This window comes from Agelaius phoeniceus, chromosome 3, assembly GCF_051311805.1.
Source record: "Agelaius phoeniceus isolate bAgePho1 chromosome 3, bAgePho1.hap1, whole genome shotgun sequence".
Classification (NCBI taxonomy): domain Eukaryota; kingdom Metazoa; phylum Chordata; class Aves; order Passeriformes; family Icteridae; genus Agelaius; species Agelaius phoeniceus.
In genome coordinates this window covers 1838818-1855237 of record NC_135267.1, presented here as the reverse complement: position 1 = coordinate 1855237, position 16420 = coordinate 1838818, and the positions used below count along the sequence as shown (strand labels likewise).

The window sequence follows — 16420 nt, the reverse complement described above, 5'->3', positions numbered from 1 at the left end:
CAAACCCTCCCAGGAATTTCCCCTCTTGAATTTTCCCCCCTCTCCGCCTCCCTCCTCACCCCGGGAGCTCTTCTTCGCCTTTTCCCGGCGGGAACCCCCCCCGAAATTCCCGATTTCTGTTCCCGTTCCAGGTGGTGGAGGAGACGCAGCAGATCCTGAAGGAGTACGGGTTCCGCTTCGTGCGCCGCGGCGCCGTCTACGTCAAGGGCAAAGGGGAGCTCCTCACCTTCTTCCTGAAGGGCCGCGAGAAACCCGGGGCGCCCCTCGGAGCCGCCGCCGCCGTCGTCCCCCTGCCCCACCAGGTGCTGGAGAATTCCTGAGGATTCCTCGGGAATCTCCAACGGGATCCCCGCCCCGGCCCGGAGGGGTTTTTTGGGGTTTTTTGGGGGTTTTTTTGGGGGTTTTTTGGTGGTTTTTTATTCCGTGGAAAAGAGGGAAAGGCGGATCCGGGTTTCTCCCGTTTGGCGGGAATGGGGCGGACTCGGAGCGGTGGCGGCGATTCCAGGAGATCCAAACTCAGGGATGGTCGGGAGGACTCCGCGCCTTGTGTATTCCAGATCCATAAATTTTGTCGGAGAAGAGACGGGTTTGCGTTTGTGCCCCGCGGCCGGGATCGGGAACGGGAACGGGAACGGGATCGGGAATGGGGTCAGGAACGGGATTGGAATTGGGATTGAGACTGGGATCAGGATTGAGATCTGTATTGGATTTGGGATTGGAATCAGGATCAGAATCAGGATTGGGACTGGGATGAGGCTTGGGGGTCGGAATTGGGATTGGAAATGGGATCAGAATCAGGATCGGAATCGGGATCAGGATGAGGATTGGAATCAGAATTGGGATTGGGATGGGGCCAGGGCTTGGAATTGGGATTGGGATCAGAATCAGGATTGGGATTGGGATGAAGATTGAGACTGGGATTGGAATCCAGATCCGGATTGGGATTGGGATCCACATCGGGATTGGGATCAGGATTGGGGTTGGAATTGGGATCAGAATCAGAATTGGGATCAGGATCAGGATCAGAATCGGAATTGGGATTGGGATGGGACCAGGGCTTGGAATTTGGATTGGGATCAGAATCAGGATTGGGATTGGGATTGAGACTGGGATCAGGATTGAGATCCGTATTGGAATTGGGATTGGAATTGGGATCAGGATTGGGATCGGGATTGGAATTGGGATCAGGATCAGGGTCGGGATCGGAATCAGGATCAGAACTGGAATTGGGACTGGAGTCGGGGTTGGGATTGGGATTAGGATTGGGTCAGGATTGGGATGGGGCCAGGGCTTGGAATTGGGATTTGGATCAAGATTGAGACTGGGATCAGATTCCAGATCTGGATTGGGATCCACATCGGGATTGAAATCAGAATTGGGATCAGGATTGGGATCAGGATGGGAATTGGGATCAAGATTGGGGATGGAAATGGGATTGGAATCAGAATCAGGATTGGGATTGGCAGTGGGATTGGGATTGGAATCCGGAACCCGACCCCCCTCAGCACAGCCCCATCCCAGAGGGGTTTTTTGGGTTCTTTTGGGGTTTTTTTTGGTGGTTTTTTAATTCCATGGAAAAGAGGGAAAGGCGGATCCGGGTTTCTCCCGTTGGGCGGGAATGGGGCGGACTCGGAGCGGTGGCGGCGATTCCAGGAGATCCAAACTCAGGGATGGGTGGGAAGACTCCGCGCCTTGTGTATTCCAGATCCATAAATTTTGTCGGAGAAGAGACGGGTTTGCGTTTGTGCCCCGCGGCCGGGATCGGGAACGGGATTGGGAATGGGAACGGGATCAGGATTGGGGTTGGGATCGGGATTGGGATTGAGAATGGGATCAGGATTGGGATCGAGATTGAATTGGGATTAGGATTGGGATTGGAAATGGGATCAGGAATTAGGATTGAGATTGGGATTGGGATCGGAATTGGAATGGGGATTGGGGTTGGAATCGGGATCCGAATCAGAATTGGGATCGGGATTGGGTTCGGAATAAGGATCAGGATCAGGATTGGAAAATGGGATCGGGATTGGGATTGGGATCAGGATTGAGGTCCAGATTGGGATTGGGATCAGGACTGAGACCTGGATTGAGATTGGGATTGGAACTGGGATTGGGATTGAGATTTGGGTTGGAAACAGGATCGGAATTGGGATTGGGAATGGGATCAGAATCGGGATTGGGATCAAAGAGGGATCAGGATTGGGATCAGGATCGGAATTGGGATTGGGATCATGACTGGGAATGGAATTGGGATTAGGATCAGGACTGGAAACGGGATTGGGATCGGAATTGGAATTGTGATTGGAATCTGAACTGGGATCGGGACTGGAATCAGGACTGGAATCGGGATCGGAATCAGGATTGAGATTAGGATCAAACTTGGATCAGGATGGGGAATGGGAATGGGATTGGAAATGGGAATAGGATCAGCATCAGGATCACAATTGGGATCGGGATTGGGATCAGGATTGGGATAGAGATGAGGATCGAACTTGGATCAGGATGGGGATGGGGTTTGGAATCAGAATCGGGATTGGGACCAAGTTTGGGATCAGGATCGGGATCAGGATCAGCTTTGGGATCGGGATCGGGATTAGGACGGGGATTGGGATCAGGATTGGGAATGGAGTCAGCATTAGGATCAGGATCGGGATTGGGATCAGGATCAGGATTGGGATAAGAACTGGGATTGGGATCGGGCCTGGAATTGGGATCAGGATTGGGATGAGAATCAGGATCGGGATCGGGACTGGAAATGGGATCGGGATCGGGATTGGGATTGAGATCAGGATCAAACTTGGATCAGGATGGGGATGGGGTTTGGAATCAGAATCGGGATTGGGACCAAGATCGGGATCAGAATCAGGATCAGCTTTGGGATCGGGATCGGGATTAGGACGGGGATTGGGATCAAGATTGGGATTGGAGTCAGCATTAGGATCGGGATCGGGATTGGGATCAGGATCAGGATTGGGATAAGCACTGGGATTGGGATCGGGATCGGGATGGGGCCTGGAATCGGGATCAGGATTGGGATGAGAATCTGGATCAGGATGAGAATCAGGATCGGGATCGGGACTGGAAATGGGATTGGGATCGGGATCGGGATTGAGATCAGGATCGAACTTGGATCAGGATGGGGAATGGGGTTTGGAATCAGAATCGGGATTGGGACCAAGATTGGAATCGGGATCAGGATCAGCTTTGGGATTGGGATCAAGACTGGGAATGGAGTCAGCATTAGGATCAGGATCAGGATTGGGATAAACACTGGGATTGGGATTGGGATCGGGAATGGATTCGGAAGTGGAATCGGGATCAGGATTGGGATGAGAATCGGGATCAGGATGTGGAATTGGGAATGGGACCGGGATCAGGATCGGAACCAAAATCAGGATCGGGATTGGAGTCGGAATTGGGACTGAGATTGGGATCGAACCGGGAATTGTCTGGGAATTCCGGCCCAGCTGGGAATTCCTTCCCAAAATCCCCCCCCCTTTTCCCATGGAAATCCATTCCATGGCCCCACCCTGTTTTCCTCATGGAAAACTTCCCGGAATTCCAACTCCTTCCCTCATCCCAAAATTCCCCAACCCATTCCCGTCCCCAGTTCCCGTTTTTTCCCCTTCCTCCTCCACCTTCTCCCAGATTTTTCCATTTGTTCGGGAATTTTTCCATCCATAAAATTTTCCATTATTTTTTCCCCACTAATTTCCCATCCTTTTATTTTAATTTTTTTATTTTTTTTTAATTTTTTTTTACAATTTCTTCGGGAATTTTCCCCATCCCAACGTCTCCCACCATCCCAAGAATTCCCAACCCGGGATCCGTCCCGCCAACAAAATTCCCAACCTGGGAATTCCCACCCCGCCGAATCCCCGGGATTAATTTTTGGTTTTTAATTAACGAGGGCGGATTGGGCTCTAAGAGGGAGTGGGTGGGGACACTACGGGGGCCGCGGATCCCGTGGGATTTTTTTCCCGGGATTTTTTTCCCGGTTTTTTCTTTTTTCCGGGATTTTTTTTTCCCGGTTTTTTCTTTTTTCCGGGATATTTTTCCCGGGTTTTTCCCGGTCACTGCCCATCCTTGGAGAAGCTCTTCCCGATGGCGTTCCTGAAGAGCGTCACCAGCGGCGTCCGGATCCTCTCCGGGCTCATGAACCCCCCGTAACGCTTCTCCTTCCGGGAATTCCATGGCAATTCCGGGAATTCTTCCCCATCCTCATCCTCCTCTTCCGTGGGTTCTTCCCTCCGGAATTCCAGCCGGGAATTCTCCTCCGACTCCTCCTCGGCGCCGTTGGGGTAGACCTTGACCGGCCTCCTCTTGCGCCCCACGGGTTTCCCCCACCGGAAGTGCTCCATGGAATACGAGCGCTTCCCGTCCTTCCCAGAGCGCCGGAAAAAACCGGGAATTCCGGGATCGCTTCCCTCTTCCTCTTCCTCTTCCTCTTCCTGGCGTTTTCCGGGCTCGCTGGCGTTCTTCCGGCCGAGCTGGTTCCACCGGAAGTGGCTCATGACGTAGCGCCGGAGGCTCTCGGAGAGCGGCTGGAGCTGCCCGTTCCCGGGAAAAACCGGAGATTCCAGGGAAAGCCGCGCCCGGCACGAGCCGGCGCACGCCTGAGACCGGGAGAGGGGAATGAGATTCCGGGAATGAGAATCCAGGAATTTCCGGGAACGCCGGGGTGGAATTCCCAACTTTTTGGGGTGTTAGAGATAAATGGGGAGCAGGGAAGGGACTTGGAGCCTTGTGGAAGTGGGAAAATTTTTTGGCCGATCCCAAAATTTGGGAATTCTTAAAAAAAATTTTGGGAGAAACCCCGTTGTGGGAAAGGTTTTGGGAATTCTCAGATTTGGGAATTCCGGGATGGAATTCCCACTTTTCCTATGTTGGGAAAAATTTGGGAATGGGGGACTTGGGATCCTTATGGAAGTGGGAAAATTTGCGATAAATTTGGAATTCGGGGCCCTCTGGAATTTGGGAATTCCCACTTTTTTTTTTGGATCCCAGAGTTCGGAATAAATTTGGGATGAGTGGCTTGGGACCATCCGGAAGCGGAAAATTTGGAATTCTGGATCCTTTAGAATTTGGGAATGGAATTCCCAGTTTTTTTTGTGATCCCAGAGTTCAGAATTCTTTGGGAATGGGGGACTTGGGACCATCTGGGACCAAGTGGGAAAATTTGGAATTCAGAGCCCTCAGGAATTTGGGATTCCCAGGAAAACCAAAAAATTTGGAGAGAATCCCAATGTGGGGGAGGGATTTGGGAATTCCCACTTTTCCTGCGTTGGGAAAAATTTGGGAATGGGGGATTTGGGACCTTTTGGAAACGGGAAAATTTTTCGACCGATCCCAAAATTTGGGAATTCTCAAAGAAATTTTGGGAGAAACCCCATTGTGGGAAAGGGTTTGGGAATTCTCGGATTTGGGAATTCCGGGATGGAATTCCCAACTTTTCCCGATGCTTGTATAGGGAATTTCGGACGGTTCGGAATTTGGGGCCCTCTGGAATTTGGGAATTCCCACTTTTCCTGTGGTGGGAAAAATTTGGGAATGGGGGATTTGGGACCTTTTGGAAGCGGGAAAATTTGGGATAAATTTGGAATTTGGGGCCCTCGGGAATTTGGGAATTCCCAAATTTGGGAATTCTGGGATGGAATTCCCGCTTTTTTTTTATGATCCCAGAGTTCGGAATAAATTTGGGATTGGGTGGCTTGGGACCATCCGGAAGCGGAAAATTTGGGATTCTGGATCCTTTAGAATTTGGGAATTCCCAGATTTGGGAATGGGATTCCCAATTTTTTTTTTGTGATCCCGGAGTTCGGGATTATTTGGGAATGGGGAACTTGGGACCATCTGGAAATGGGAAAATTTGGAATTCGGGGCCCTCTGGAATTTGGGGAATTCCCGAATTTGGGATTCCCTGGAAAACCAAAAAATTTGGAGAGAATCCCAATGTGGGGGAGGGATTTGGGAATTCCCAAATCTTGGAATTCTGGGATGGAATTCCCGCTTTTTTTTGTGATCCTGGAGTTCGGAATAAATTTGGGATGGGTGGCTTGGGACCATCCGGAAGCGGAAAATTTGGAATTCTGGATCCTTTAGAATTTGGGAATTCCCAGATTTGGGAATGGGATTCCCAGTTTTTTTTGTGATCCCGGAGTTCGGGATTATTTGGGAATGGGGGATTTCGGGACCATCTGGGACCAAGTGGGAAAATTTGGAATTCGGGGCCCTCGGGAATTTGGGGAATTCCCGAATTTGGGATTCCCAGGAAAAACCAAAAAATTTGGAGAGAATCCCAATGTGGGGAGGGATTTGGGAATTCCCAAATTTGGGAATTCCGGGATGGAATTCCCACTTTTTTTTGGATCCCAGAGTTTGGAATAAATTTGGGATTGGGGGAATTCGGGACCATCCGGAAGCGGAAAATTTGGGATTCTGGATCCTTTAGAATTTGGGAATTCCCAGATTTGGGAATGGGATTCCTGCTTTTTTTAATGTGATCCCAGAATTCTGAATTATTTGGGAATGGGGGACTTGGCACCATCTGGATGTGGGGAAAATTTGGGATAATTTGGGACCCTCGGGAATTTGGGGAATTCCTGAATTTGGGATTCCCGGAAAAACCAAAAAATTTGGGGAGAATCCCAGTGTGGGGGAGGGATTTGGGAATTCCCAAATTTGAGAATTCTGGGATGGAATTCCTGCTTTTTTTTGTGATCCTGGAGTTCAGGATTATTTGGGAATGGGGGATTTGGGACCTTTTGGAAGCGGGAAAATTTTCGGCCGATCCCAAAATTTGGGAATTCTCAAAGAAATTTTGGGAGAAACCTCATGTGGGAAAGGGTTTGGGAATTCTCCGATTTGGGAATTCTGGGATGGAATTCCCAACTTTTCCCGATGCTTGTATAGGGAATTGGGGACGGTTCAGAATTTGGGGCCCTCAGGAATTTGGGAATTCCCACTTTTCCTGTGGTGGGAATAATTTGGGAATGGGGGATTTGGGACCCTTATGGAAGCGGAAAAAATTTGGGACAATTTGGAATTCGGGGCCCTCGGGAATTTGGGAGGATCCCACGTGGGGAGGGATTTGGGAATTCCCAAATTTGGGAATTCCGGGATGGAATTCCCGCTTTTTTTTGTGATCCTGGAGTTCAGGATTATTTGGGAATGGGGAATTTGGGATCCTTATGGAAGCGGGAAAATTTTCGGCCGATCCCAAAATTTGGGAATTCTCAAAAAAAATTTTGGGAGAAACCCCATTGTGGGAAAGGGTTTGGGAATTCCCAAATTTGGGAATTCCGGGATGGAATTCCCGCTTTTTTTTGATGATCCCAGAGTTCAGAATAAATTTGGGAATGGGGGACTTGGGACCATCCGGAAGCGGAAAAATTTGGGATTCTGGATCCTTTAGAATTTGGGAATTCCCAGATTTGGGAATGGAAAATTTGGAATTCTGGATCCTTTAGAATTTGGGAATGGAATTCCCAGGTTTTTTTGTGATCCTGGAGTTCGGGATTGTTTGGGAATGGGGAACTTGGCACCATCTGGAAATGGGGAAATTTGGAATTCCGGGCCCTCGGGAATTTGGGGAATTCCCGAATTTGGGATTCCCTGGAAAACCAAAAAATTTGGAGAGAATCCCAATGTGGGGGAGGGATTTGGGAATTCCCATTTTTCCTGTGTTGGGAATTATTTGGGAATGGGGGAATTGGGACCCTTACGGAAGCAGAAAAAATTTGGGATAAATTTGGAATTCGGGGCCCTCGGGAATTTTGGAGGATCCCATGTGGGGAGGGATTTGGGAATTCCCAAATTTGGGAATTCTGGGATGGAATTCCCGCTTTTTTTTTGTGATCCTGGAGTTCAGAATTATTTGGGAATGGGGGATTTGGGATCCTTATGGAAACGGGAAAATTTTTGGCCAATCCCAAAATTTGGGAATTCTCAAAAAAAATTTTGGGAGAAACCCCGTTGTGGGAAAGGGTTTGGGAATTCTCGGATTTGGGAATTCCGGGATGGAATTCCCAACTTTTCCCGATGCTTGTATAGGGAATTGGGGATGGTTCGGAATTCGGGGCCCTCTGGAATTTGGGAATTCCCACTTTTCCCGTGGTGGGAAAAATTTGGGAATGGGGGATTTGGGACCCTTATGGAAGCAGAAAAAATTTGGGATAATTTGGAATTCGGGGCCCTCGGGAATTTGGGAGGATCTCACGTCGGGAGGGATTTGGGAATTCCCAAATTTGGGAATTCTGGGATGGAATTCCCGCTTTTTTTTGTGATCCTGGAGTTCGGAATTATTTGGGAATGGGGGATTTGGGATCCTTATGGAAGCGGGAAAATTTGGGATAAATTTGGAATTCGGGGCCCTCGGGAATTTGGGAATTCCCGAATTTGGGATTCCCAGGAAAACCAAAAAATTTGGAGAGAATCCCAATGTGGGGGAGGGATTTGGGAATTCCCAAATTTGGGAATTCTGGGATGGAATTCCTGCTTTTTTTTTAAATCCTGGAATTCAGAATTATTTGGGATTGGGGGAATTCGGGACCACCTGGAAGCGGAAAATTTGGAATTCTGGACCCTCTGGAATTTGGGAGAATCCAACGAGGGGAGGGATTTGGGAATTCCCACTTTTCCTGTGTTGGGAATAATTTGGGAATGGGGAATTTGGGATCTTTTGGAAGCAGAAAATTTGGGAGAATTTGGAATTCGGGGCCCTCGGGAATTTGGGGAATTCCCGAATTTGGGATTCCCTGGAAAAACCAAAAATTTGGAGAGAATCCCAAGGTGGGGGAGGGGTTTGGGAATTCCCAAATTTGGGAATTCTGGGACGGAATTCCTGCTTTTTTTTGTGATCCTGGAGTTCGGAATTATTTGGGAATGGGGGACTTGGGACCTTTTGGAAGCAGAAAAAATTTGGGACAATTTGGAATTCGGGCCCCTCTGGAATTTGGGGAATTCCCGAATTTGGGATTCCCTGGAAAACCAAAAAATTTGGAGAGAATCCCACGTGGGGAGGGATTTGGGAAATCCCAAATTTGGGAATTCTGGGATGGAATTCCCGCTTTTTTTTGTGATCCTGGAGTTCGGAATTATTTGGGAATGGAGGATTTGGGACCTTTTGGAAGCAGAAAATTTCGGATAAATTTGGAATTTGGGGCCCTCGGGAATTTGTGGAATTCCCAAATTTGGGATTCCCGGGAAAACCAAAAAATTTGGAGAGAATCCAATGTGGGGGAGGGATTTGGGAATTCCCACTTTTCCTGTGTTGGGAATAATTTGGGAATGGGGGATTTGGGACCTTTTGGAAGTGGGAAAATTTTTGGCCGATCCCAAAATTTGGGAATTCTCAAAAAAATTTTGGGAGAAACCTCGTGTGGGAAAGGGTTTGGGAATTCTCGGATTTGGGAATCCCGGGATGGAATTCCCGCTTTTCCTGTGTTGGGAAAAATTTGGGAATGGGGGATTTGGGACCCTTATGGAAGCAGAAAAAATTTGGGACAATTTGGAATTCTGGCCCCTCGGGAATTTGGGGAATTCCCGAATTTGGGATTCCCTGGAAGAACCAAAAATTTGGGAGAATCCCATGTGGGGGAGGGATTTGGGAATTCCCAAATTTGGGGATTCTGGGATGGAATTCCCGCTTTTTTTTGTGATCCTGGAGTTCGGAATTAATTTGGGATGGGTGGCTTGGGACCATCCGGAAGCGGAAAATTTGGAATTCTGGATCCTTTAGAATTTGGGAATTCCCAGATTTGGGAATGGGATTCCCATTTTTTTTTAATGTGATCCCGGAGTTCAGGATTATTTGGGAATGGGGAACTTGGGACCATCTGGGACCAAGTGAGAAAATTTGGAATTCGGGGCCCTCGGGAATTTGCGGAATTCCTGAATTTGGGATTCCCTGGAAAAACCAAAAAATTTGGAGAGAATCCCAACGTGGGGGAGGGATTTGGGAATTCCCACTTTTCCTGTGTTGGGAATAATTTGGGAATGGGGGATTTGGGATCCTTATGGAAGCGGGAAAATTTTTGGCCGATCCCAAAATTTGGGAATTCTCAAAGAAATTTTGGGAGAAACCCCATTGTGGGAAAGGGTTTGGGAATTCTCGGATTTGGGAATTCCGGGATGGAATTCCCAACTTTTCCCGATGCTTGTATAGGGAATTTGGGACGGTTCGGAATTCGGGGCCCTCTGGAATTTGGGAATTCCCACTTTTCCTGTGGTGGGAAAAATTTGGGAATGGGGGATTTGGGACCCTTACGGAAGCAGAAAAAATTTGGGATAATTTTGGAATTCGGGGCCCTCTGGAATTTGGAAATTCCCAAATTTGGGGATTCCGGGATGGAATTCCCACTTTTTTTGATGATCCCAGAGTTCGGAATAAATTTGGGATGGGCGGCTTGGGACCATCCGGAAGCGGAAAATTTGGGATTCTGGATCCTTTAGAATTTGGGAATTCCCAGATTTGGGAATGGGATTCCCAATTTCTTCTTTTGTGATCCCGGAGTTTGGAATTATTTGGGAATGGGGGATTTCGGGACCATCTGGGACCAAGTGGGAAAATTTGGAATTCGGGACCCTCAGGAATTTGGGATTCCCGGGAAAACCAAAAAATTTGGGAGAATCCCACATGGGGAAGGGGATTTGGGAATTCCCACTTTTCCTGAGTTGGGAATAATTTGGGAATGGGGATTTGGGATCCTTTTGGAAGTGGGAAAATTTTCGGCCGATCCCAAAATTTGGGAATGCTCAAAAAAATTTTGGGAGAAACCCCATTGTGGGAAAGGGTTTGGGAATTCTCGGATTTGGGAATTCCGGGATGGAATTCCCAACTTTTCCCGATGCTTGTATAGGGAATTTGGGACGGTTCGGAATTCGGGGCCCTCTGGAATTTGGGAATTCCCACTTTTCCCATGTTGGGAATAATTTGGGAATGGGGGATTTGGGACCCTTATGGAAGCGGGAAAATTTGGGATAAATTTGGAATTCGGGGCCCTCAGGAATTTGGGAGGATCCCACGTGGGGGAGGGATTTGGGAATTCCCAAATTTGGGAATTCCGGGATGGAATTCCCGCTTTTTTTTGTGATCCTGGAGTTCAGGATTATTTGGGAATGGGGGATTTGGGATCCTTATGGAAGCGGGAAAATTTGGGATAACTTGGAATTCTGGGCCCTCGGGAATTTGGGGAATTCCCGAATTTGGGATTCCCGGGAAAACCAAAAAATTTGGGAGAATCCCAATGTGGGAAAGGGTTTGGGAATTCCCAAATTTGGGAATTCCAGGATGGAATTCCTGCTTTTTTTTGTGATCCCAGAGTTCGGAATAAATTTGGGATTGGGGGAATTCGGGACCACCTGGAAGCGGAAAATTTGGGATTCTGGATCCTTTAGAATTTGGGAATTCCCAGATTTGGGAATGGGATTCCCAATTTTTTCTTTTGTGATCCCGGAGTTCGGAATAATTTGGGAATGGGGGATTTGGGACCATCTGGAAATGGGAAAATTTGGAATTCGGGGCCCTCGGGAATTTGGGGAATTCCCGAATTTGGGATTCCCTGGAAAACCAAAAAATTTGGAGAGAATCCCACATGGGGGAGGGATTTGGGAATTCCCAAATTTGGGGATTTTTTGGAGGGGGAAGTTTTGGGATCTATGGGATTTGATCCCAAAAATTCCCTGGGAAAATTCCCATTCCCAAATCCCTCAATTTTTTTCGTGACTTTTGCGATTGGATCCCAAAAAATTCCCTGGGAAAATTCCCCGTTCCCAGCCCTCCTGCTCCATTCCCCATTCCCCCCAAAACCCAAATCCCAAATCCCCCAAATCCCAAATCCCCCAAATCCGAAATCCCAAAATCCCGAAATCCCAAAATCCTGAAATCCAAAATCCCCAATCCCCAAGCTCCAAACCCTAAATACCAAATCCCTGATCCTGAACCCGACAAAACCCAAAATCCCAAACCCCAAATCCTTCAATTTTTTGGGATTTTTGGGATTTGAATCCCAAACCCCAAACCCCAAACCCCCAAACCCCAAATCCCAAATCCCAAAACCCCAAAACCCCAAATCCCAAATCCCAGATCCCAAAAGCCCCAAACCCCAAAACCTCCAAATCCCAAACCCCCAAACCCCAAACCCCAAAACCCCAACCCCCAAAACCCCAAACCCCGAATCCCCAAATCCTTCTATTTTTTGGGATTTTTGGGATTTGAATCCCAAATCCTAAACCCCAAATCCCAAAACCCCAAATCCCAAAAACCCCAAACCCCAAAACCCGAAACCTTTACCAGGATTCCGGCCTCATTCCCGAGTTCCCGGCATTGGGAATTCCCCAATTCCCAAACCCCAAATCCTCAATTCCAAAACCCCAAAACCCCAAAACCCCAAACCCCAAACCCCAAAAACTCCAAACCCCAAAACCCCAAAACCCCAAACCCCAAAAACCCCAAAAACCCCAAACCTTTACCAGGATTCCGGCCTCGTTCCTGAGTTCCCGGCACTGGGAATTCCCCAATTCCCAAACCCCAAAATCCCCAAAACACCAAATCCCAAAGTCCAAAACCCCAAACCCCAAAAACCCCAAATCCCAAAACTCCCAAAACCCCAAAATCCCCAATTCCCAAAACCCCAAAACCCCAGATCCCAAAACCCCAAACCCCCAAATCTCAAAACCCCAAACCCCAAAATCCCAAACCCCAAACCACCAAACCCCAAAAACTGCAAACCCTGAATCCCCAAATCCTTCTATTTTTTGGGATTTTTGGGATTGGAATCCCAAATCCTAAACCCCAAATCCTAAACCCCAAACCCCAAACCCCAAACCCCAAAACCCCAAACCCCAAAATCCCAAACCCACCAAACCCCAAACCCCAAACCCCCAAAACCCCAAATCCCGAATCCCCAAATCCTTCTATTTATTGGGATTTTTGGGATTTGAATCCCAAATCCAAAACCCCAAACCCCAAAACCCCAAATCCCAAATCCCAAAACCCCAAACCCCCCAAATCCCAAAAACTCCAAATCCCAAACCCCAAAACCCCAAACCCCAAAAACTGCAAACCCCAAATGCCCAAATCCTTCTATTTTTGGGGATTTTTGGAATTTGAATCCCAAACCCCAAACCCCAAAACCCCAAACCTCAAATCCCAAAACCCCAAAACCCCAAAACCCCAAATCCCAACCCTTTACCAGAATTCCGGCCTCGTTCCCGAGTTCCCGGCATTGGGAATTCCCCAATTCCCAAACCCCAAATCCCAAAACCTCCAAACCCCAAAAACCCCAAAACCCCAAAAACCTGAAATCCCCAAAAACTCCAAAGCCCAGTTCCCAAAACTCCAATCCCAAAACCACCAAACGCCCAAAACCCCAAACCCCAAAATTCCCAAATCCTTCTATTTTTTGGGATTTTTGGGATTTGAATCCCAAACCCCAAACCCCAAAACCCCAAACCCCAAAAACCCCAAATCCCAACCCTTTACCAGAATTCCGGCCTCGTTCCCGAGTTCCCGGCATTGGGAATTCCCCAATTCCCAAACCCCAAATCCCAAAACCTCCAAACCCCAAACCCCGAATCCCAAACCCCAAATCCCAAAACCCCAAACCTTTACCAGGATTCCGGCCTCATTCCCGAGTTCCCGGCACTGGGAATTCCCCAAACCCCAAACCCCAAATCCCAAATCCCAAAAACCCCAAACCCCAAAACCCCGAAACCCCAAACCCCAATCCCCAAAAACTCCAAACCCCAAAACCACCAAATCCCAAAACCCCAAACCCCAAACTCACAAAACCCCAAACCCCGAATCCCCAAATCCTTCTAGTTTTTGGGATTTTTACGATATGAATCCCAAACCCCAAATCCCCAAAACCCCAAATCCCCAAAACCCCAAATCCCAAACCACCAAACCCCAAACCCCCCAAATCCCAAAAACTCCAAATCCCAAACCCCAAAACCCCAAACCCCAAAAACTGCAAACCCCGAATCCCCAAATCCTTCAATTTTTTGGGATTTTTAGGATCTGAATCCCAAACTCCAAAACCCCAAACCCCAAAACCCCAAATCCCAAAAACCCCAAACCTCCAAAATCCCAAACCCCAAAACCCCAAATCCTTCTATTTTTGGGGATTTTTGGGATTTGAATCCCAAACCCCAAACCCCAAACCCCAAAATCCCAAAACCCCAAACCTTTACCAGAATTCTGGCCTCATTCCCGAGTTCCCGGCACTGGGAATTCCCCAGTTCCCAAACCCCAAAAACCCCAAAATCCCCAATTCCCAAAACCCCAGATCCCAAAATCCCAAACCCCAAAACCCCAAACCCCAAACCCCAAAAACCCCAAAAACCCCAAACCTTTACCAGAATTCCGGCCTCATTCCCGAGTTCCCGGCATTGGGAATTCCCCAATTCCCAAACCCCAAATCCTCAATTCCAAAACCCCAAAACCCCAAAACCCCAAATCCCAAATCCCAAACCCACCAAACCCCAAAACCCCAAAACCCCAAATCCCAAATCCCAAATCCCAAAAGCCCCAAAACCCCAAACCCCAAAATCCCCAAATCCTTCTATTTATTGGGATTTTTCGGATTTGAATCCCAAACCCCAAACCCCAAATCCCAAACCCCAAAACCCCAAAACCCCAAAACCCCAAAACCCCAAACCACCAAAACCCAAAATCCCAATCCCCAAAAACCCCAAATCCCAAAAACCCCAAACCCCCAAATCCCAAAACCCCAAACCCCAAAAACCCCAAAATCCCAAACCCCAAAATCCCCAAATCCTTCTATTTATTAGGATTTTTGGGATTGGAATCCCAAATCCTAAACCCCAAACCCCAAAAACTCCAAACCCCAAAACCCCAAAACCCCAAAATCCCAAACCCCAAACCCCCAACCCTTTACCAGAATTCCGGCCTCATTCCCGAGTTCCCGGCATTGGGAATTCCCCAATTCCCAAACCCCAAAACCCCAAATCCCAAAAACCCCAAACCCCCAAAATCCCAACCCCCAAAAACTCCAAACCCCAAAACCCCAAACCCCGAATCCCCAAATCCTTCTATTTTTGGGGGATTTTTGGGATTTGAATTCCAAACCCCAAACCCCAAATCCCAAAATCCCAAAACCCCAAATGCCAAAATCCCAAAACCCCAAACCCCCAAAACCCCAAACCTTTACCAGGATTCCGGCCTCATACCCGAGTTCCCGGCATTGGGAATTCCCCAATTCCCAAACCCCAAATCCGAAAAACCCCAAACCCCAAAACCACCAAACCCCAACCCCCAAAACCCCAAACGCCGAATCCCCAAATCCTTCTATTTTTTGGGATTTTTGGGATTTGAATCCCAAAACCCCAAACCCCAAACCCCCAACCCAAAAATCCCCAAAACCCCAAAGTTTTACCAGAATTCCGGCCTCATTCCCGAGTTCCCAGCATTGGGAATTCCCCAATTCCCAAACCCCAAATCCCAAACCCCAAAAACCCCAAACCCCAAAACCCCGAAACCCCAAACCCCAATCCCCAAAAACTCCAAACCCCAAAACCACCAAATCCCAAAACCCCAAACCCCAAACTCACAAAACCCCAAACCCCGAATCCCCAAATCCTTCTAGTTTTTGGGATTTTTACGATATGAATCCCAAACCCCAAATCCCCAAAACCCCAAATCCCCAAAACCCCAAATCCCCAAAACCCCAAATCCCAAACCACCAAACCCCAAATCCCCCAAATCCCAAAAACTCCAAATCCCAAACCCCAAAACCCCAAACCCCAAAAACTGCAAACCCCGAATCCCCAAATCCTTCAATTTTTTGGGATTTTTAGGATCTGAATCCCAAACTCCAAAACCCCAAACCCCAAAACCCCAAATCCCAAAAACCCCAAATCCCAAACCCTGAAAACCCCAAAACCCCAAACCCCAAAACCCCAAAAACCCCAAAAACCCCAAACCTTTACCAGGATTCCGGCCTCATTCCCGAGTTCCCGGCACTGGGAATTCCCCAAACCCCAAATCCCAAATCCCAAAACCACCAAACCCCAAAATCCCAAACCCCAAAAACCCCAAACCCCAAAAACCCCAAATCCCAACCCTTTACCAGGATTCCGGCCTCATTCCCGAGTTCCCGCCATTGGGAATTCCCCAAACCCCAAATCCTCAGTCCCAAATCCCAAATCCCAAAACCCCAAACTCCCCAAATCCCCAAATCCCAAAAACCCCAAACCCCAAAAACCCCAAAAACCCCAAACCTTTACCAGGATTCCGGCCTCATTCCCGAGTTCCCGGCATTGGGATTTTTCCCAGCACGGCCCCGCAGCTCCCGTGGGGTTGCAGAGAACGAACCCCAAAAGCAGCGCCAGGGTCCCCGACCCCATCCCGACCCCAAAACCTGCGGGAAAAACCCCAAAACTTCGGGATTGGGATTGA

General features: G+C 48.3%; 2 protein-coding genes across 3 annotated transcripts in view; one reads left to right on the top strand and one right to left on the bottom strand.

The window, feature by feature from the left end:
• The window catches only part of ADCY3 (adenylate cyclase 3), a 93148-nt gene extending 92565 nt beyond the window's left edge, over nt 1-583 (top strand). For both annotated transcript variants that reach the window (XM_077176452.1, XM_077176451.1), the window contains exon 20: nt 132-583. In XM_077176452.1, the coding sequence (XP_077032567.1) occupies nt 132-320 (189 nt within the window). In that variant the 3' untranslated portion in view covers nt 321-583. The remainder of the gene's footprint in view (nt 1-131) is intronic.
• Nucleotides 584-3732: 3149 nt separating this feature from the next.
• POMC (proopiomelanocortin) lies at nt 3733-16376 on the bottom strand. The gene is made up of 2 exons (XM_054654174.2): nt 16249-16376; nt 3733-4616 (listed from the first exon to the last, which is right to left on the bottom strand). The coding sequence occupies exons 1-2, from the start codon at nt 16366-16368 to the stop codon at nt 4074-4076; spliced, it is 663 nt and encodes a 220-aa protein (XP_054510149.2). The 5' UTR covers nt 16369-16376; the 3' UTR covers nt 3733-4073.
• Nucleotides 16377-16420: the final 44 nt, after the last annotated feature.

Coding starts and splice junctions, on each gene's coding strand:
- POMC (XM_054654174.2), bottom strand. CDS start 16,368: ATGGGGTCGGGGACCCTGGCGCTGCTTTTGGGGTTCGTTCTCTGCAAC. Junction 4,617..16,248: donor GGAATGAGGCCGGAATCCTG/GTAAAGGTTTGG, acceptor TCCCGGTCTCAG/GCGTGCGCCGGCTCGTGCCG.